This window comes from Drosophila serrata, unplaced genomic scaffold, assembly GCF_035046125.1.
Source record: "Drosophila serrata isolate PLE 108 unplaced genomic scaffold, ASM3504612v1 contig_359, whole genome shotgun sequence".
Taxonomy (NCBI): Eukaryota; Metazoa; Arthropoda; class Insecta; order Diptera; family Drosophilidae; genus Drosophila; species Drosophila serrata.
The window spans coordinates 2,509,141-2,532,204 of record NW_028257257.1 but is presented as its reverse complement, the minus strand read 5'-3'; the positions used below and the strand labels follow the sequence as shown (position 1 = coordinate 2,532,204).

The 23,064-nt window shown below is 37.7% G+C and overlaps 2 protein-coding genes across 3 annotated transcripts in view; one reads left to right on the top strand and one right to left on the bottom strand.

Moving 5' to 3' along the window:
• Positions 1-853: 853 nt before the first annotated feature.
• LOC110176684 (organic solute transporter alpha-like protein) lies at positions 854-6,149 on the bottom strand. 2 transcript variants are annotated; one of them, XM_086838682.1, is made up of 4 exons: positions 5,805-6,149; positions 2,183-2,519; positions 1,126-1,860; positions 854-1,059 (listed from the first exon to the last, which is right to left on the bottom strand). In XM_086838682.1, exons 2-4 carry the CDS (start codon positions 2,304-2,306, stop codon positions 932-934), a joined length of 987 nt encoding a protein of 328 aa, XP_086694808.1. In that variant the 5' UTR covers positions 2,307-2,519; positions 5,805-6,149; the 3' UTR covers positions 854-931. The 2 variants fall into 2 exon arrangements, with proteins under 2 accessions (XP_086694808.1, XP_086694809.1); XM_086838683.1 differs by lacking the exon at positions 5,805-6,149 and adding an exon at positions 2,802-2,843.
• Positions 6,150-11,529: 5,380 nt separating this feature from the next.
• Positions 11,530-23,064, top strand: part of LOC110185222 (uncharacterized) — a 28,185-nt gene continuing 16,650 nt past the window's right edge. Inside the window, exon 1 of the mRNA XM_086838681.1 lies at positions 11,530-11,846. The gene's annotated coding sequence lies outside the window, so the exon portion shown is untranslated. The remainder of the gene's footprint in view (positions 11,847-23,064) is intronic.

Here is a 23,064-nt window from a genome sequence, read left to right as displayed (position 1 = left end):
GAGTATTTCAAGATTAGTGACTATTTCAAGTAGCTCTATGTATTTGATTTTCATTGCCCAACGGCCTTGGCCCAACAAGGACCAAGCAAACAACAACTGCCTCCTCCTCCTCCCTTTCATCTCCTTCCATGAGTCCTGTTTCCAGTTCGTCCTGCTCCTCATCTCTGGCTTCCTCTTCCAGTTTGGTTTGGTTTCTGAGCTGCCTGCCAGCATCTTTAGTGTGATTTATTTTGGCAGAGCACAATGTACTTTCGTTTCAAATAAATCATAAATTTCAACGCATTGCCATGCAGTACACAATTGTTGTTGTTGTTGAGGAGGAGATGCCCCAGATACAGCTCCAACCCATACTCCCCGATTTTCCTCTGTTTTTTTTCTTTTGGGGGTCTATGGCCGCCTTGTGACAGCAATTGAGTTATCCAACAAAACAAAAAAAGGCTATCTAAACAGAGAGGAAGATGTATATGCGTATAGATATTTCACATTATATTTATTGTATTTTTATGGCACTTGGGCATTTGGCCTAAGCCGCCCAGCGTTTTGTTTGTCCTGTTGAAAAATGTAAAACGGATCTCGGCCCTCTGCAGGGCCGCAGGGAGAATTATGAGCTAAACGCGACACGCATTGCTAAAGGACATGGAAGTGGGTAAAAGTGGGTAAAAGTGGGTGAAAGTGGCTAGGACTGGGTGGTGTTTCTAACCCACTGAACTGACCAAGCTTGGTCCAAACGCATGATTTGTGAGCGCTTTTGTTAAGCCAACAAATCAAGTGAGATTTACTTGGTAAGGTTTAAAGTCTTTAACATACTTACTACTTTAAATCTCTTCAATTATTTTTAAATTCTTGTAATATATTACTTTATAAATTTAACTACATTTTCTTTTATTAAATTTATCACAATTCTTTGCTACTAACACTCTCGGCAGGTCACTCAAATGCGAGTGATTTCCTTCTCCTTGTTGACCTCATCGATTTGAACCTGAATGGGTGTGCGGTAGGCACTCTGAACCATCATGGAAACCAGGACCATTTCCACCAGAATCAGAATGTTGATGATAGCTGAAGTTACCAAATAAACAACCATTAAAATATAATAATATTGTATATACAAGATACACGACTCACTTTGCTTGTAAACAGTATGATTGATGGGATACTCCCCACCCATCTTGATGCCATCCAGCTGATCGTAGAGGACAAGATACTGCAGTTTGCACAGCATCACCACCAGCTGGAGGCAGAACATCTTCTTCCTCAGCTGGTAATCCCCTCGCAGTTTTGTGATCATTCTCACAGTGATCTGCAGTGACCACGCACCCAAAACAATTGAACAAACGATGAATGGGATAAAGAAGTACATGACCTGCCGATATAGCTGAATGTCACGATAATAAAGGATATTCATAACCAGCATAATGGAACCCTGCCAGAAGGGCATCTGCCAGACCATGTACCGCGAGATGCACAGCTTCGCCTTGGTGGGAATCACCATCGGCAGGCACACACAGCAGCAGCAGCACGGAGGCGTATTCAGCTGCACAGCCTCCATGCTCGTCTCCTTCACGTAATTCTGCTCAGAGATCACGTAGCGGAAGAGCAGAGTGCGGAATACAGGTCCACCCACCATGAACATCACGTGCATGACCGTGTGGCAGATGAACCAGGAGTAGGGCACCAGAATGGTCACCAGGGCGGCCACCGAGATAATGGGATACAGCGACACCATTATAATTGAGGGGCCAAGCAGGGGCTTGTTCAGGTGACGCCTCAGCCGCGAAACTGTCGTCGAGAAGATGGCGATGTTCAGGATGGTCAGCAGACTGGCCACGAAAATGGCCAGGCTAAGGAAGGCAGTCATGTCTGCGGGAGAGAGATTCGGAAAAAATATCATTAGAGGAAAGCAAGTTACAGAAACTTTAAGCCAGGATATAAATTGTATAAAAGATATAATGCTATCTCTTAAATTCATCATAAAAATTCTTCAAAGTCTCTAGAGTAAGGCGTGCTAGTTAATATAGAGATGTTAATCATTTCAGGTAACACCATTTGTTGTTATAAGTAAGCTCACTTTTCGTTGTGAAATATTCAAAGGTGATAACCCATAGGAAACTCTAGAGTTTACTTGTTACAAATATGTTTGCAGATTATAAATTATAGTTCTTAACCTTTTCAGTAAACTCACTTTCATAATACTCGGCCACAGTGGGGTGTGTCCGTAGGTTCATTGTGTTGTTCTTCTTTAGATCCAGGACCTGTGATATCTCCTCCGTCGTATCCATGGATAAATAGTCCTCGTTGGCATTCATGATGCGTCCTTTATACTTATGGTGTTAAAAATTTAAAACTGGTGGCAAGTTGGTGCAATACTTCCTGGTTTCCTCCGCTATCTCGCTATTTTTCACTTCACATCTTTATCATTGTTCACACTGTGCCAGTTAACAGACTTTGCAGTTTATTAGCACTCATAAATGTATCTTAAAGTTTGCCAAAGCAGTTACACGTATCTTTTGTTGGGGGTGCTGGTCAAGGGAAATAGGGAGATACTTTGTTTACAAAGCCAGGTGAAAGTGCGAGAAGTGTGTAGTATTTTTTATGTTATATATTTTAGTTAGAAACGTATTTTAATTTTTGCAATGCACTTGGCGGCTTGTTTGAAGAAATGAGTGGTTAATATAACTTAATTCATGCTAACCAAAAGTCTAGACGAAGTGTTAAATACCCTAAAGCACGATCACAGGAATCCGTTAGCTAATTACTGGGGAAAGGAGCTTGTGATGAGACATCTTTAAAGGCAGATTTACCCAAGAGACTATCAACCTTGAAAGTTTCAAAACTAACTGAGAAGAGATAGGCGTTTCACTTGATTTTTATATCAAAGCACTCACGTGACAGCAAACTCAATCAAAGCAATAAAAAATACTCAATGATCTGCACATAATTCGTAGACAATATTCAAATGAACAACTATGGGACACTGACACAGACAGTCACCGATCTTCTGCAGGGCATTAATAATTCATAAAAAACAAGAAAGTATATTAATTCAGGGGAACTGAAGTTTATATACCCTTGCCGATTGGAATTGGATTATAAGATCAAACTGGGAATCCATCATAACTAAATATTCGCGTTCCTTAAATTGATAATTAACAATATTTGTATATGACAAGAGAATAAAAACAACACACAACAAAAGATGAGAAATTTTATAATAGACAGGCAACAGAAAACTGTAGTTAAATGTGTCCTTACTTCATTATATATTTTATTATTTAATTTCATAATTTACCTTACAAAACGTACTTAAAAATAAGGTAAGTCTAAAGTCTATATATTCAGCTTTACTTTATAATTTTTAATTTTTCCAAATAACCCATTATTTAGTTTTGCTTCACCTGCTTCGCTTCGTTTCTGTCCACTTATTTTAACTATTATTTGCAATTATCATTATAAAATTACCCAACAAATTACGCTTTATTTAGACCAACAAGAGAGCATAGAAAAATCGTTTGGCCGAAACCAAAAACCAACATAAATCAACTTAAAGGTTCGCAACGATTCCGAGGAGACGAGCACGTGACTGAGGCCTTTGGCGACTGAAGAGAGCTTGGCCACTTTTTCAGTATTTTTAACTACAAAGCGAATCCCAAATAAAAAACAGGTTTTCGAAAGCATAGGCAGGTAAGAGTCCGACGTCCGACTACCGACCGGCCATACTAAAGCAATATTTTACGGGTAGCTTGCCTCATTGCATTGCATTATGTAAGCTCTTTTGTTATTGTTTATTCCCAAACCAGTTTCGTATATGTATATTTTTGCACAGTAATGTCGTATGTTGCAAGTGCCTGTAAAAGGTATGTACTATAAACATGATTCCACATCTCTTAGCGCCAACGGGGGCGACCTTCAGATCTGCTCCGAAAACGTGTCAAAGTCCCCTCAAAGTCTCTGACCTCAATTAAGTCACCGAGTACTTCCGAAGTAAAACCCGTACTCGAACATGTCTTATCACCAGAAAAGCCAGAGATCACAATTCACCATTCGCCGATCCAATTTCATCAGATGGGAAGCAAATTCATAATTTTATTTACAAAACCGCCAGAAACCATTTCTTTCCAGTAATTAGCAGCAAATTCGCGGATTCGTTTTTTGTATTTAGCACATTCTAAGGTGCGTAAAACAAACCGCGAAAATAAGCGTCATAAATATTATAAACGAATATTCATGAAGCATATTGAAATTGTTGAGCTTGATTTTTTAACGGCTCGCAAATGGGTTTAGCACGTTATAAATAAATTAAAACAAAAAAGCAAATGCAAATAGCTTCAAATTATTAAGAACAGTTGAAACGTGCTCTGAAGGAATCTGGAGCGGAATCTTAAGTATCAGAAATATTACCAAAGTTATAATGAGATAGGTTTAAATATATTTTTTAAGGCGGGGTATTTCCCTCTTTAATAATTTCATTATTTTTTGCTGATTCACAGTAACTCTGCTAAAAATAATAATTCATTTAAACTCCTTTCCCACTGAAATTGCCACAAAGACTTGCCGAAATGAAATGTAAACATTGGCCAAAAGTGAATCAAGTTGTGCATTTTGATGTTGGCACATTTTTTATTTTGATGTGGAAACAATGTTAAATGTTGTTGGTACTTTTTCTTCGCATTTTCATTCATTCATATTTTTGGTTGAGGTTTGGTTTTTTTCTTTCTGCAGACTTTGTCAAAGCAGCTGCCCAGTCATCGTTCGAACGGCCCTGACTCTTCGATAAATTCGTCTGCCAAGTTATTTCCGAGCTTTTTGCGGCTAACAAAATTTAAATAATTCGGCAAAAGACACGACCTTACGCAATGCGAACATATTGAGTAAAAGCGGAAAATGCTTGCAAAACCAAAAATAAAACAAAATAACAGCGATAAGCAAATGTAAATGTGAGTGCAATGCCTGGGCAAAAATCAAAATCAGAGCTCGGACCGCAAAATGTAATTTGCTTTTCTGGTCGAACATAGAAAATCATTTTCCATCTGTGAAATTCCCAGGGAGAGGAATTTGCCCCAAAGTGAGCTGTGAGCAGATTCAAAGAAATTTTCTTCGCTCAAGATACCAAGCAATTCATTAGACAATGTGTCAACACAAGCAACCAGGAAAGACAAGACAAGACATTTTGGAATGCCAGCTAACTAGATAAAAGTTTAATTAAATTCCCTGTACGATATCAAGGTTGAACTCTCAATTATCACATATTTTACAAATGAATTGAATCAAAACAATGTAAGCCTTTGAAAGACAGTTTAAAGTCCATTAAGGTTGAGTTATTATCTGATGAACTGTTAAGAAACATGTCAGATAAGCTCAACCCAAGGAAAGTTCAATGTTTATCAATAAATTCAGCGGGATCTCAATGAGTTTTTAATTACCGAAGAGTACACTAATTAAAATCGTTTTAAAAAAAATTTTGATAAAATCTATTTGAAACATTGCAACCAGAAACACTTATTTCCTTGGCCTTGGCCTTGCACTTGACTGAATAGTTTGTAAGCATTTCAATTAATATCATATGCATTTCATTCATTTAATTCCTTTTGATTGCCTTCACATCAACGAATGAATACAAGTAATTATTCATTAGATGTTCACACTGTCACTCATACATATTGAATGGCTATTGTATAATGCAAAGGGATCGATCACAAGTTAAGCAATTTAAGCGGTAGAAATCAATGGGTAATTTTTAGGCATTGCACTTGAATAGTTGTATTTATTTTGACACTTTTCTCTTGGCTTTTCATTAGCTTGCTTACACTTTTCACTCTCCCTCTCTTTCTCTTTAATTTTCTCTGAGTTTTTCGTATTTTTCTCAATATTTTGTGCACTTTTTAACCGCGAGTGTCTTATACGTTCGCGCTCCGTTCAACAACTGAAACTGAAACTCAAAATATTGTAGTGCCCATGCCGATCACGAACATGAATGCGCCCATCTCGGGCTATATGGCTATAGGTCTGTCTATATATTCAAGTGTGCACAGGTGTTTGTGTGGGTATCTGTGTGTTTGTTGGCCCAAACAGAAAATAGCAGTAGCAATGGCCACAACCAGCTGACGATGCGATGTGCTAATCGTCATTTGTCGATTTCAAGCGCCGATGCCGGGAAAAGTTTTTCATTTTGCTTGGTCTTTGCGGAAGTCGGTTAACTCGTATTTGCCGATCAAAAGTGTTTACTATGGTCAATTGAAATGGCAAACAGAAAGACAGAGAGATACAGAGGTGGTCTTGATGTGCTAACACGGTGGTAAAAGAGTTCCGAAATGGGAAAAATCAACTATTAATGTCAATGACATAAAAGAATATATTAAATTATAATTATTCTTTGACTGCAGGATATTATTAAACACTTTTCTTATTCTTCAAAACTTAAATAATTACCTTTAAAACCCTTAGACACACTTTCTTTCTCCTACATAGTAATTCAAGTCACGTTATACATACTATTTTTCACACACTTTAATTCCCTCTTCACCCACAGTGCAATTGAGAAAATTACAATCCTGTCTTCCGGCTTGACCAACCCAATTTTCATCGGCATTTAGCCCTAGCACTTAGGCTAAAAGCCAATTTGTTTAAAGATGTTCCATCAGTTTATTGGAAAGTCCAGAACTTATGGTTTCCATAGCAAAAAAACCAATTACCATGTCTAAGCAGGGTATAATTTATATCCAGCTATTCCAATACAATCCCCAGAGACTCTAAGTTAGGGAGTGTAGCGTGTTCAAGTGCTCATCAATCAACTTTTAATTTCCATGCCCTCCAGCGCATAACTTAAGGTGCGATTAAGCTAATCAAACACCAAAATTTCCACATGTAATTTGATATTCAAATTACAACTCATTAAAAATACCATTTTGTTCAAGTGGACTTTATCGCAGACCGAGTACATATAAAAAAAAGCGTAAATCTAAGGCACATCCGCTCACTAATTTAATGAGCCGCTCAATGAACTTTTTTTGGGGTTTTCGCTATCTTTTTCGTAAGCAATTTAAAATTAAATGCTAATTATTCAACCCAAAAATTATGCAATAAATTATGTCTCGAGTGCGAACTGCCAAGTTGGTACGTTTTTATTGCATAAGCTGCGGCGGTGCGGTCATAAAAAAAAATTATGATGGCCGGCTGCTCCCTTCCGCCGCCCTGCAATTCAACTTATAATTTGCAAATAAATCTAATTGTGTAAAGAGGGTCAGAAGTGATAAGGCCAATTAGAGAGGGGAATATTGAGCGGTGAAGGAGGGTAATAAATAAATGAAAAAAAAACAGAAGAAAAGGCAGTGAAAAACCGAAAGAAGGCAAAGTTTGCCAACTGGTTTAATGTAACAAGTTGAAAGTTGTGGCAGTATTATTATTTGCATTCAGTTCAGGATATATCTTGGAAAGACAAAAATAAGAAAGACTTTAATTGAATCATAAATTCAGAAGCAGATTTTAAATTCAACAAATATAGAACAATTTACATTATATTCCCAATTATGGTATATGTATAGTCATATTATTATTTATATTAAAAGACATTCCAAGCCTGATTTAATATCTAAATATCCCAAACCTTTATGAGTTCCTTGAAGAAACCTCAAGAAAACCCCTCATTTAACTCCTTATTTGCTTATGTCAGTGATGATTGCTTGTCTGTTATTTCTTACCTGCAAGCTCGGCTCAAACCTCCATGTCTCCTTCAAGCTGGTCTCCTTTGAATCCAGCCTCCTTTGAAATGAAGGCCAGCGGCTAAGCCGCATCCTCTCGCCTTTTTTTCAAGAAAAAAGAAAAGATAAAAATTTTGTCGGGTGCCCGAGGGTGATGCCGCCTTTGAAGGCACCGTCGCGAATTCAGCGCCTTGCCGGTGTGGTTTTCCCCTGTCTGTTTTCATTTTCTCGCCGCTGTTTATTCGCCGCCTTTGGTGTTTTTATGTTTTCTTATTTTGCTCATTTTTTCGCGCTTTCGCTTCTCTCAAAATAAGGCAACAATGCAGCCGCCATTTGAATACGAGCAGAAAAGGACGTGGCCCAGGGCTGACTTAGCGTTCATTTCTTGGGTCCTTTATGCCGTCCTGATTCATTCAACTGTCGCTGTTGTTTCAATTCCAGTCGGCGCCTTCATCCCGCCGCTTTTCGTCAGTGTTGTTTGCTGTTTAACGAAGCAAATCAACAAATTGTAATGATGCCAAAGTCCTTTTCTGCGCTGCTTGCACTTTTCCACCGACATCCTTTAAAGCACAAATTTGTATACCCTTGCAGGGTATGATAATTTCAGTTAGAAGTTTGCAATGCAGTACACAGAGTATATATATTCTTGATCGTAACATAAGATATTTTTCTTATCTTATTTAATTAATATTATAGAATTTCAATTATTTAAGTTTTATGACAATCAGAATACTATATAATATAACTGCTAGAGAAACGGCTGTTAAATGAAAGTAAGTATCTATTATCTGTAATTAACTATGAGCAGTAAATAAATCTTAACAGTAAGTATATATGACCAGAAAGTAACTATGATCAGTAAGTATCTAAGACCACTAAGTATCTATGACCAGTAAGTTACTAACTTTGAACACTAATAAACAATGACTTGCAACTTTTGTAACACAACACATATCTGAGACTTGGCTGGCAGCAGTCACTTCGTTCCGGGGATGTTAGAACTAGTTGAGAATCATATGCACAGTGTGCGAAATAACTATGAGCAGTAAGTAACTCTGATCAGTCACAATCAATGAACATTAATTAACTATAATCAGTAAATAACTATGATCAAGAATTAACTATGAGCTATATGTAACTCTGAACAGTATGTATCTATGACCAGAAGTAACTATGATCAGTAAGAATCAATGAACATTAAGTAAGTATGATCACTAAGTAAGTATGATCACTAAGTATCTATGACCAGTAAGTAGGCATGATCGGTTTCTAACTTTGAACACTAATAAACAATGACTTGCAACTTTGATAACACAACACATATCTGAGACCTGGCCGGCAGCAGTCACTTCGTTCCGGGGATGTGAGAACTAGTTGAGAATTATATGCATATGTGCGAGATGTTTTTTGGGACAAATTTAAGAGCAAGCTATTTGAACGAAAACAGGCACTACTTGATTGTTTTGTAACATAAATATATATAATTTATATTGCATTAATTCCCAGTGATCGAAGGGTATACAAACTTCAGCGTGCCGAACTTAGATTCCTTTCTTTTTTGCTTTGTTTTATATATTTTTTTGTTGTCCCAAAATGGAGGTCCCAAACCCATTCAGATCAAGAAGGATGATAGAGTTGGAAGATTCGAATGTGAGATACCCGGTAATCAGAGCAAAATAATTTGCATGAACTTTGCCATAACATCTTACTTCAAAATATTTATAAAAGTCTACACCCCTAGGAGAAGTTAGTCTCTCCCATTAAACAAGCAATAAAAAGCTGAATATTTGAAGACTTCTTTTTAGAACTAACATAAATATAATTACCTTTCTAGAAACACATCAAGCTCTTTCATTCTTAAGCATACCGACCATAGAAACCCATGGCCCAAAACCCGCATTGGCAGCCCTTTTTTGCATGGCGCGCTCCACTTGAGGCGCAGTGTGGCGTAAAATGAATTGAGACATTCAGTCCTCGCATAGGAGAGAGACAGGATTCGGATTCATGGCCCCCATAACCCCACCAAAACCGCAGAGGTCGGGCCCGTCTGTCCGTCGGTGGGTTGGTCCTTTAGCAACAACTTTTGGGGCTCTGCACCGCACTGAATGCAAAAGTGGCAAAAGTTTTTGCACCACTCGGCCTGGCCCCTCTCTCTGCTGTGCATTCAGGTGTTAAGTTTTTGGCCGGCGCACCAAAGTATGCTACAAATAATTAAATCATGCAAAGGTTATTGTGCAAGTGTTGGTGCTGGTGGTGGGTAGGAAGAATTGGCCGGAAACAAGACTCGCCCCTTCCTACTCTCGGCTAGACAAGTTCAATGCCGCCTTGAGGTCCTTGTCAGCCTGTCAGCTAGTTTGATATTAACAAATCGATACTTGTATTCCCTGCTCCTCTTGCGTTTACCTTAGGTTTCTTTTTGTTTTTTTTTCCACGTGAATTGGAATTTGCATATGACACAGGCATAGTGGACAAACAAGACGAGAAGGGAAGTAAGAACATTGCTAGCGAGGCTGATACGAAGCGATATTGCCAGTGGCAAAACACGCTGGCCTCTTCCATCATGTCGGTTTACTTTTTGCAATGGCCATTGCGACTGCCGGGCATTTCCGTTTCCGCTTCGAAGGCACACTGAAATGCCACTTAAATAATTTGTAACATACGAACTGAACTTTTCATTGTTATGTTAACTATTTCAAATGAACTAAAATTAAGCTATTGGTTTTGAGGAACAAGTAAGATATATTTATACATTTGAAGGGTATTTTAACATATTTTCAGTGAAATATTCATTTCCGGCCCTATGAAGCGTATATATTTATGTTTAGCACAAAAAACTGCGTCGATCTAGATTTCTCCGGATGAAAAAAAATTTTCAAATTTTGGCCAAAAATTGAAAAAAAAAAAAAAAAAAAAAAAAAACGGTAAGGGGTTACATCATTAAAATTTGAAAAAATTGGGAAAAAACTAAAAAAATTTTACATGTTTAACTAAGTATGTAGAATTGTTAACCTTGTAAAAACTTGCACAGAACAGTTTTCCGAATTCAATTTAATGAATTTTTGGCTAAGTTATGCTATTTGTTAACTTTGAGTTGTCAAGAAAAATGTCATATAATAAAATTAAATGACGAACAAGTCACTTATCAGAATCAAATGTCCACTATCAGAATTTTAATTATTTAAACCCAAAATATTGTGTATAATTTAATTTCTCAGTGCAATCTCTCCGTGTCATAAGATTTTGTAAAAAACATTCCTTCTCTAGATAACTCTAAGCCCCTTCCGGTAGAGTATAAAAATCGTATCGCGGCTCAAACGCTCGGCCATCGCAACTACCAATAAAGAACAGCCAAAAAACCAAAACTCACGTCGAGATAAATTGAAGTTGATTTGCTCGACTGCTGCTGGCTACTGCAGTTTTTCAGCATTTCCCTCGCTTTTCCTGCTGCAATACAACGTGGAGCTCGTCTCAGCTGCATAATTTATGAGCGGGAAATGATTTGCATGCAGTTTTTCTTGCACCTTTGCTTCTTGTGTTTGCCTTCCTGAACTCTGCTTTCCTTTCTATTCGCATCCTGCAGGATGAGACATAAACCTCAAACTGGCAAGAATGTGAAATGTTTGTGTTTGCATTTGGCTTCGATATATTGCACTTAAAACAATTGACAGCAAACTGAGAGACGAAGGTAAAGGGAAAGGACTCTGTCGATTTTTGGTCGAAACTCATGTGAAACTGGTCGAAATGTGCCTCTCTTTTTTCACATTTTCCTACTCTCAGTGAGGAAAAGCTTTGGCGGGAAAAGCTCCGCTCGGATTTTCCTTATAAACGCAACGCACTGATAAAACCTCGACAGTTACCGTTTCGGACGCGTAACGATAGCAGCCCCAAGGCGAAAGCTGCTAACGTGGCTAAAATTCAAACACAATACTAACAACAATCGCTGAAAAATAATACTTCAGCAGAGACACGAAAATTGCCGGTAAAGTGTGCGAATAAACAAATAGCGAATATAATTATTTGTGTACCAGAAAAACCCAAAGAGAAGAAATAAAAAAGTGCAAGCAAACGGAAAGGTGTTTTTCCAGTGAAAAGTGTGAAACGAAAACAAACTTTGTAATTGATGAATTAATAAATTAGAAGCCAAGGCATAAGGTAAGAGCAAAGTGCACTTAAGAACTGTAATTAATACAGACAGTTAAGGATTAAGGGGAATAAGGCAACAACAAAAAATTAGCTTACAAAAAAGGCTAATTACAAAAGGTTTAATTTAATGAAGGCAACAACAAAGCATAAAAAAGTTTTAATGCTGCACATTGAGATAAAATCAAACAGATATGTTAAAGGTAAACAAAAAAAGGAGTAAGCTAAAGAAACGCTTTAAAATAAGTTTAGGAGTGTGCTAAAGGTCCGTAAATAAAAGTTAAAATTTATTTAATTAACAATATGTTTATATTTATGAATAAAACCATTATAACCACGTAGCCAACGTTATATAATTTATGTTAGATTAGTTTTGTAAATTAATCAGTAGAATATATTCTTCATGTGCAGTAATAAAATTTAAAACAAATCCCTTCAAATATATACAAGGAAATGCATACGTTCAATATAATGTACTACTTTTGAACAATACTTCAACAACATCAACTCCAGCCTCTTTCCAATTTCCAGGACACTGCACTCTTGTCATTTTGATTTTATTTATTTATTATATCAAATACCTGTATCATTCAAATGCTGATATTATTGCCTCCAAGGAATCCAACCCTTGATTCACCTTCAAAAATCTTCGAAGCACACCAGACGACACACACCTGCTGAAATCACTCAAAAATGTTTTATTTCGTCTGTGTCGCTTGACAAAAAAAAAGGGGAAAAAAAAAAAAAAATATACTTATATATATATGAGAAGCTCACAAAACTCCCGAGGGCTGTGGCCATTTAGCGGCATTTTGTACTCAGACAACCTTTAAAGCCCTGTTACAGACTGTTTTTTCGCCCACCCAAAAAAATTAGTCGTTCGAATTTTCCACCTACACAGAGTTTGTGGAACGTCTGGGCTTAGGTTAAGCATACACAGGAGCAACGTTGGGTTGAAAAAAAAATATATATATATATAATAAGAAAGCGAGATACCTACGAGAATTCGAAGTTTGTATACCCTTGCAGTTACTTCCTGGCTATCCAGATGTATTTCATTGGCCACGTCATATTTTTGAGGCCGAAGATTAGTCACTATCACTATCACCATCGATCTTATCATGGGATCGAAGAAATCTTCCTGGTCATCATCCGGATGTATTCCATTGGCCACGTCATATTTTTGAGGCCGAAGATTAGTCACTTTCACTATCACCATCGATGTTATCATGGGATCGAAGAAATCTTCCTGGTCATCATCCGGATGTATTCCATTGGCCACGTCATATTTTTGTGGTTCTAGAGTAATCACTATCACTATCACCATCGATGTTAACACCAGGTACCCCACGGACAGACTGAGGCGCGCGGGCCGATAGCGCCTCTATTTATACTTCCCGAGCCAAGAGAACAGAGAAAGTGAGAGCGAGAGTGGGAGGGAGGGTTAGAGAGCAAGAGATGTCTCTATAGAGAAAGGCATGGAGTATTAGGCATACCAAAAAAAGAGAAAGCGAGAGAGAGGGAGGGAGAGGGAGGGAGAGTCTGAGTTTAGAGAGGGGGAGAGAGAGAAAGCTATTATATTTCTATTAATGCTGATCAAAAATATATATGTTTAATATGATCGGAAATGACTCCTTCACTGTGTTACAAACTTATGACTAAAATTATAATACCCTGCAAGGGTATACAAAAGGAGGAAGGGAAAAATAAACCAGAATTTCAGAAGAAGAAAAATAAAAGCGATGCTCAAGTGGCTCAGCGCTTAACACAAATTAGACGCACTTAATTACAGCGCAAACAGTCACAAGGAGAGCTCGTAAAATATGCACAAAAAATATAATAAGAGCCCACAACCGAGTCAACCTCAGGCATAAAAAAAAATATATATTTCTATATATTTAAGCAGTTGGCTCTCCAAAAGACATGGCCGGCCGAGTGGTTGGAGGCGACTTTCAATTTTGGGCATTCAAAAGTTGCGGCTTAAAACTCAATTAAACGAATTGGCAAAAATTTAATTACAATTTCAGTTTCATTTTCATTTTAAAGGAGAGAAGGAGACAGAAGGGGAGAGAAGGGTCAAAAATGGAATAAGAGTAGAACGAGTAAAGAGTGTGAGAGGAGAATTGTTTTGCCAGCTGTTGGGCAAACTTTATAGAAAACTAATATTAATTTAAAGCAAAAATAATGAGCTGCTTTTATGAAATGAAAATATAAAACTTAAAGTAAATCATAAAATGGAATATTTAGATAATAGAAAAATAGTTTGAATGTGATGATTATAGTTTGAATTTAAAGCGGAAAATGAGTAGATAACTCTACAAGTATTTGGTTCGTTGGAAATATGCGAACTGGAAGTTCGGCAAAGGATATTCCACGGTTAATAATAAAGGCTAATACAATAAGAAATATAATTCCTAGAAAACTGTCCAGTTCACAAAATTATAGCCAAGACCCAGCTAGAGCTACCAACTAATTCTAATTTCATAGAAATGCCTGCAACTTCTCAATCGTCCCACGTACACTCCACGCCTCCAAAACTTTTGCATGCCCCCGGGGGCTGAACCCTTTCCTAATGCCAGCAACAACAGCAGCTATTTCCTGTTCCTGTTCTGGGACCTCCCTCCCGTCCAGAACTTGGCCACGTTTTATCTGCCAAACAATAGGCTCATTAGTGGAGCAGCCCACCGAATGCCACGCCTCTTGAGCAAACTTTTCCTAATATCAACGTTTGGCTCCCAACGAATACAAAAAATACATACATAAAATAATATTTTTGTTTGCAGCAACTTTTAGGGGCAATTAACTCGGGGGCGCGGAAAACTTTAATGGCCAGGAAAATCCCCAGAAAATCTACGCCATTTGCCATAACTGGAAATGAAAATATTTATTGAATTATTCAAAAGGGCGAAAATGTAATACGCCAGATATTACTACAATTTCCGCAATGAACCTCTTATTAAGGCAGAAATTAATTGAAAGCGAGTCTAAGGCTTGGAAACTATTTTCGCCGAGAAGGGTTAGCTCTCTCAGGGTCCTTGGACCGAAAACTTTTCCATCAACTCAAGAGTTTGGCCCCGTCAATCGCAATTTTCAAGTGGCGACAAAGTAGCGCTGAATGAATATGCAAAATGCTCCTTTGGAATAGACTCGACTGTCAACTCTGGGCAAGTCCTTGCCATTACCTACTCCTCCCTGCTGTTCCTGAAACAAGTAATTCCACTTTATTTAAGTTTTTTTTTTCTTCCTTTTGCCATAAACCGCTTGCGACCAGAAACGGATGCCAATGCGTTTAAGTTTAAGTTCAGTTCAGTTCAGTTCAGTTCAAAAAAGTAAAATAAAATAAAGGAGCGAGTCAAGACTGCACAAAAATGGAAATCAAGAAAAATGCTCGGCGCACTTCCAACTTTACTTTTCCCACTTTGGGCCACTAATAAAAATAGCGAGCAAAAGTTTCATCTGCTGCATTGCTTTGCACTGAAGTGCAAATCTTTTTCGGAGGTCTTACAGCATCCGAAAACAATGTAAAGGGATTTGAGAATCCTTGGCAGGCAATACGAAACGAGTTCGAGCCAAGAAATACAAAAATGGAGCAGGCTAAGGAGTATTAATCGACAAGTTAGCTGAATGATATATATATTGGGTTGCTGATAAAGTAATTAAATCACTAAGGAAATCATTTAACATCTCAGTAGTTTATATGATTATTGGTATTGAAATGCCTTACTTCAATACCACTTTAAACAAACCCAATAAGTTTATTCACAGTGCTCTTTCCTACCCTTACTTTATCTTTAGCAAAAATAGCTCAAAAAAACTATAAAAAAGCACTGCAGCTGCAATCTATAGAGCGAAAGTGTCGGGATCTCAACTTTTGACAGCACTTTGCACACTTAACTTTGCCCCAAACTCGGGCAGTGCTAAGAACGTTACGCATACGCCGCGTGTGCCAAACTAGGGGGCACAAGGAGCAATAAACATAAAAGCCCTGGCGATGAAATGCAAAACAATAAATAATGAAATAAAAAGCTAGCCAGGGCTGGGGAAGGATGGCCACCCCACCGAATAGAGTCCTCCAAAATTAAGGAAATTAAATATTTACGTATGAAAGCAGTCAAGGAAATTACGCATAGTAAATTATAAAGAGAGGAAAACAAAAAGAAAAGCCAACACGCTGCCCAAAGGGGAAGTGAGTCCATGGGTCTTGGCTTATTACAAACACCCCCTAAGGCAAGGCGAGGCATTACTTTGTCCTTGTGCTCCTCACAATCACACACACACACACACACGCCTTGGCCATTAATTTATTTTTATGCCAGGCATAATCTTTTCTGCTTGCGGTATTTTGTTTGTATTCATTTGCATCTTCTACCCAACTCTCATTCCCAAGAGCTGAGTGTGCCACACACAACACACAACACCACCCCATCGATAGTGTGCCAAATATCTTGCGTGGCGACAAACCAGAGAAACACAAACAAAAGGCAAATAAGGGGCCAAAGGTGCACTGAAAGAAGGATGTATATAAAAAATATATTGATAAAAAGGTGGGATTTTTATTCCAAAGGTTTATTAATTGAAAAGAATAATTCAATATATTTTTAACATCATCTCTGACCTAAAATGTATTTATAATATTCAAAACCTCATATATTAGATTGCAAAACATCAGCTTTGCAGTTAGTCTCTTATCAAAACTAATGACTACACTTATTATAGTCTTATCGTCATGTTTGTGGATCAAACTGATTTACGATAAGTAGTCAGACGAGAGATAATGTTTTTGATAGAACTGATAATATTTGTTAAATATTCACTCAATATATTATTTCTCACTGTGCCCTAACGAGTCCATGAGGAGATGTGAGGATGGGAATCGACGTCTTTAATGATTTGCCTTTGCCCACAAAGAAGCTGGAGTGGCTGAAATCGTCAAAGGACAAGGGCGGTATTGGGAGGTGTGGAACTGGAAAAAAACCAAAAATCTCTCTCTTGGGCATACACCGCCAGCCCGACTTTCAATATCTCTGTGTATATTTCGGCTTGTGAGCCATTTGAATACGTATGCATACTTAATTTGCCACGGCTTTGCCTCTGGTCCAGGCTCAAAGGGCGACGGGCTCCGGCAGAGACCGGGGATAGCCGGATACGCCGAATGGCATACTACATTATTGATTGAATATTTGTGCGGGAATTTAATAAAATATGCAAATTCCCCTCTTTTTTCGGCCGCACTCAATCGGAAGACGAGACGAGCCTCCGTCAACGATTGAGTGGCTCTTCAGCTGGAGAGGATTGAGAAGGTCTCAAATGTGGAAGGATGTGCCAGTTGAAGAGTTTTGGGATTAATTAAGAATCACTCGGGGGATATCGAAACGAAGAAAAGGTCAAGATTATGGGCTACTCAAAAATCGAAAAGGGAAATTTAAGTGCTAACGAAATCAATCAATTGAAACTCTGCCTAATATCATTTGAATTTTCTTTGTCTTCCAAGAAATTGGTTCAAATATAGATTTCTATGAAATAAAAACCCTTTTCCTGGACTTTTATAATTCCCAAACTTCCAATCAAAGGAAATTTCCATTGAAGTCCCATCAAACCGCTGATGGATCGATGACATCGCTTTTCGCTGGAAATCCAATGAGCATCGCCCATTACGTATGCGGAAATAATTCAATTTTCTTGCCGAAAAATTTCCACCAACAGATGCGAAGCATTTCCATTTCAAAAGCCGACCAAATCTAGGCAGGCATCTCATTCTTTTAGATTTTCTGCGGGCCGCTCATAAAACAAACCCATTTCTCCGACAAGGTCATCAAATCAGGCGGCGGACCCGCAAACAAACAAGGCTAAAAAAAAAAAAGTAAAATACGCCGCAATTGTTTCACAGCAACATCAAAAGAAGACGTCAAATACACCGAAATGTCTTCAACAGCCGAAACAGAAACGGAAATAGCAACAAAAATGGCAACAGAAAAGATGGCCAACTTGGGTGACCGATGGCTAAGATGCTCTTTGTCTTTAAATAAAATTTGGTAACCACACTTTATGGTTTTAAAGCAGAGTTATTCTGTTAAATATACAAAAGGAAAGGCTTAGATGTTATTAAGAGATTAATTAAATAAAATATCTTGCTTGTACATTAAAGAAGCTTAAAAATATTAAATAGTACGGGCTCATAGGATTTATGTAATGTTATTAATTTGTTGTCTTACCCACACAACTAGTTCAAAGTTAGCTCAAAACCCTTTCATTTGGAAATGTGTAAATAAGATTGTTAGTCACATAATTAAAAATAATTTCAACATAATACATTTAGTATTCACAAAACTTAGATGGAAGAAACAAAGTTTCAGGCAGCATAAGTCCCATGTTGTCTTTGTCTCAGAGTATCGGGGGTATCAAAACATCAAGCAAAAGTAACAATAAAAGCAACGAGGCTAAGAGAACAGGCAACTGAACAACACGTGGCCTACATAAAAAAAACAACAAAACTTTTGAGCCAAAAGCTGAGCAAAACTTTCGGGTAGACGACAATTGCCTGCAGCTGCAGTGCCAGGCAGGGGAATATTTACTTGTACATATAATATATATATATATATATTTATGTTATAGGATCGTAAAGAAGGGAAATCAAATACTCACCCACTTGACTCGACTCGACTTCATCGCACTTAATCAGTCAAATTTTTCCGCTGCGAGGAAAAGCAGCAGCTGACGGCGAACAACTTTAATTGGCTTTAGCTCTCTGAAATTCAAATGTTAGCTATGCATAAATTAAAGCATAATCCAAATTTATGCAGAATAAGGTTCGCTTTTTTTTGTACTACGGTTTTATGCTTTTGCAATTAGTCTAAGTGGACTTTAATATGTCAGTTCTGGGGGAAAAAGCGCTTCAAGTCATTTTTGCGGCTAACGAAAAGTTCCCCAGAACTCAACTCAACTCGACTGACTAAGCCCAACTTTGCATTTGGCCCCCGGAAAAGTTGGCAAGTACAGGGACACAGAGGGTTAAGGCTGCAGGGGGCTGAAAACATCGGTTGACAGTTTCATGAGCCGGCGCGTCCTTGTCATTCTCTAGTTTTGTGGCAAATTATTTTGGCTCTGCTTAGGCCCAACTTTTTGTCTTGTCTCAGAGTTTTTCTTTTCTTTTTTTTATTTTTTGTAGTTTTTCTTGCCCTTTTCTTTTTCTAGCCGTGCTCAAGTACATAAATTTGCGGCTTAAGTTGAGGCTAAATTTGATTTGAAGATGATGAGGCAGGTGATTTTTGTTCAGCTTCTTGTCCACAACTCTCCCAAGAAATTTAATTAGATTTTGTGGGGTCAAGCTGCTGTGGATTAAGGAGCCATTATCTTATTGGATTTCGAGAAAAGGTATCAACTTGTTGGTTAGGTCAATGCAAAACCACTTGGCCTATGACCAGTAAGTAACTATGATCAGTAAGAATCAATGAACATTAAGTAACTATGATCAGTAAGTATCTATGACCAGTTAGTATGTATGATCACTTACTAACTTTGAACACTAATAAACAATGACTTGCAACTTTTGTAACACAACACATCCCCGAGACTTGGCCGGCAGCAGTCACTTCGTTCCGGGGATATTATAACTAGTTGAGAATCATATGCTCAGATGTGCGAGATTTGTTTTGGAACTTAAATGGAATTTAACAGCAAGATATTGGAATGAAACTATGGAGTTATTCGTCTATATAAATTTACTAATATATACATAAGTCGGAGCATAGCGAATCGGTGGACTATATATAAATATTTATTCTGATTATTCTTTTAGTAACCAACTTTGCCTAAAAGATTTAATCAAATTTACTTAAGATAGAAGTAATTTCCTTAGATCACTGCAAGCCCATCAAATTATTATCTCCCTACCCCCTACCCCCTACCTGTTGCTATTACCAATTTCACTCTTGAGCTTACCCATTCCCACCGAGCTCAATTTGTCAACAATACCGTTTACCTTCTTACCTTTTCTTCTCATTTTTTCATCTTATTTTCTTATTTGCCCAAAAAAACCCACACAAGCACAAACATATATTGTACAAGGCATGCGGCTTATGTGGCGTATGCGCAATTTACTAACTCAGACAGCCTGGCTGGCCTAAATGATAGCAATGTGCTTGGCTCGCCGGCGAATTATGCAAATGCTGTCTTACGAACATCGTGGCATATGAGCAAGGAATATTACGCATACGCCGAGTGTGCCATTAAACGCCCAAGAGGAGCGGTGTGAGTTACACGACGGCCCAGGTTGGGGCGTGCCTAATCGCAATTGCTCTGAAGAATGGTACAAGAACTTGCACACATTTTAGATTTGTTTTTTTGTTTTTTTTTTTCATTTACCAGGCAATCAATTCGAATTTTTAAGAGCTTCAATTTAATATATTGTAAACGAAGGTTTTACTTTCATCTAAGTTTCATTGAAGCTACAATACTGTTTCTTATCATAAGCCATTTTGGTTTACTACTTATTTAATTATATAGCAGATTCCTTAATTATGTTGAGCCGATTAAATAGCTTCCTTGTCAAATAAAAATATCGAATCAAAGCATTCGAATAATTTTAGCATAGTTTTGATGAATTTCCCATTATTTAATTGCAAACTTCAAGTATTTACAAATTTGGGTTCTCAAAGATAGTTTCCTTTCATGTTTTTAATTCAATTAGAACGAAATATTAAATTCTAAAAAAATAAAATTTTTAATAGGCTGCCTATTGCAAATATTGTATAGTATTGGTTTTTATTTTCTATATTTAAGCAAATCAATTTTTTAATTAAATTTGCTGCAATGTATTCCTCCTTTTTCTACCACCCTTTAATGCCTAGAAAACTCTAAACAAAATTGTTTAATTAAAATGCTTCTCACTTTTATTTATACATTACATATTCCCATTTAGCATAGCAAATTTAATTTATTTATCTTTTAAAATCTGCTTCCTTCGCGCCAGCAAATTATCCTTTGGCATTTTTTCCCCCTGTCTAGGGATAGTATACATGTCCCACGTTGTTTATTTTGTTTGGCTGTTTGTGCGAAAAAAAATTCCTAAAATTGCCGGATTTCCTGTTACCCACACCCACACACACACACACACACCACCCCCCCGGTGACCTTAGTGCACCCTTACACCGCCCCTTGGGCCCATCACCTAATCGAGTGTGCGTGCGACGGCAAATCGCAAAATGGCGAATGGCGAATGGCAAACGGCGAATGTTAAATGGCAACCGGCAGAGGAGCACAGTCAGCGATGGCGTCTAGCGAGTGTTTGGCTTCATTTTGTTAACTTTCACTCGTTTGCCGTGCTTACAAATTTAAAAATTTGTTTGTGTTTACTTGCCCTTGCGTCCTGTTTTGGGGGGGGGGAGTGCTGTGGCTTCTGTCTGGAGGGAGTTTTCCACGTCCCATCATAACTCGTGTGCCAGGACTTTTAAGGAAATTGTTTTTTCTTGCAAAAACCCGCGGATGGCGGCCACATTAACCTCTGAGAGAGAGAGGTGTCATGACATTGTCTTTACCTTGCCTAATAAATGGTTTCATTTAATCAAAGGGCCTTTATGGAGCACGCATCCTAGGATTTATGCCTGTTTATCTAAGATGACGGCGGGCAAACTGGCTGGCAACCGCAAGGAAACTTCCATGACTGTTGATGATCCAAGGATTTGCGTTGGATAAACTTTTGGCCCTTTTTTTTTTGGTTGGGATTTTGGGGCCGTGCGTCTGCGGTTGACATAAATCAGCATTAAAGCTTGATGAAAAGTATTTTTGGCTCATCTGTATAATAGGTTATATCCCAGGGTTGGCTCTTAATGGGTCTTAAAACTTTCGTTGCTCGCTTAAATTCTGGTAATTATATTTTACACAAATTAAATGAACAGGGGACGTTTAAACTAATTAATTAGCAATTTGTAGCCGTTTCCTATATATAATTATTATATTTTAAATATTACGATTCTCCTGCTCTCTCCAATCAGCTTCACTTAATTAAATCCCTCTTTCCTCCAAATTTTAATTCATCTTAGCCTTATTCCCTCATCTAAGCCATAAAGCTTTTTATGCTTTCCCTTAAACCAGCAGCTTATTTCATTTCCATTACGTTGCCTTGTTCTATTTAATTTTTCTTCAATTTTAAAGGAATTATCTTATATACAGTCGTATCAAAATGAAGCTAATAACATCAGAAGAAGGAAATAATCAAGGCCATAGCTGACTTTATCTGGCAGTTGGCCAATGTTTGCCCAACTATCTGCGGCTATTTTGGATTTGGCTTTGGGGTCTAGAGTTTGAGAGAGACTATCTCGGTTTTTGTGTGTTTCTGTTTTGTGTATTTTGGGTGAAATTTTTGTTTGCCATTTTAAGGCTGTGAACCAAATGAGATTTTTCTCACATTTGCTTCTGTCACTTTTGCCAGCCTTCTGCCTCTTGCCTTGTGTGTTTGCCTATCGCCTTTGGCTTTCAAATAGTAATTTTCAGAGGGTCATCGTCGGCTTTTCCAGTGTGTCCAGTGATTACATTCCCAGCCTGGTCCTGCAAGGGTCCATAAGTAATAATCAAGTTCTGGGGAAGCCAGCGGAAAAGGTTTCTTATGACAGTTCTTTTAGCAGAGTTCCGAGCACAAGAAAAACAAACAGAAAACTTCAATTACAGGGAACAGAAATGGTTGGAAAATTGAAAGCAACAACGAAGAGAGGAAAATGTGAGGCATCTCAATAAATGAAAACTTTCATTTCAGGCCGGGGAAAATAATGTTTAAGGGAAAATAACACAGCACAGAATAACAGAAATGCTGTAAGCCGAGTGAAATATATACTAATAAAACAGAATAGATGAATTCTTAGGCTCATATTTCATTAAAATTATCAATTAATGTAAATTTAAGTGTTCAAAAATAATGGCTTCTTACTAAAATAAAAACTTTTCCTTAAGTCCTTCCTCTTTTCCATCCACTTAAACTAAGTTAATCCTTTGCCATGGCATTCCATTGCCTGTCCGGATTACAAGACCAAAGGCTTGCCAATCTGTTCCATTATAATTCCCTTCTGTATCTTTTCATAACCGGGCTAAGAGCCAAACCTTTTGGCTCGGACATGCCATGTCTAAATGCTGAAACATTAACTCAACTAAAGAACTTCATTATTGGGCCCGGTGGCAATAAATCTTTTGAGTCGTTCTACCTTTTGACTCCTTTGCAACCGACAATGAATCATAATGAGTG

What these genes read in the sequence shown, in the direction of transcription:
- LOC110176684 (XM_086838682.1), bottom strand. Translation starts at nt 2,306, where the DNA reads ATGAATGCCAACGAGGACTATTTATCCATGGATACGACGGAGGAGATA. An exon ending in TGTGGCCGAGTATTATGAAA is followed by an intron (nt 1,861 to 2,182) that starts GTGAGTTTACTG and finishes TCTCTCCCGCAG; the next exon opens with ACATGACTGCCTTCCTTAGC. An exon ending in TCATACTGTTTACAAGCAAA is followed by an intron (nt 1,060 to 1,125) that starts GTGAGTCGTGTA and finishes TGGTAACTTCAG; the next exon opens with CTATCATCAACATTCTGATT.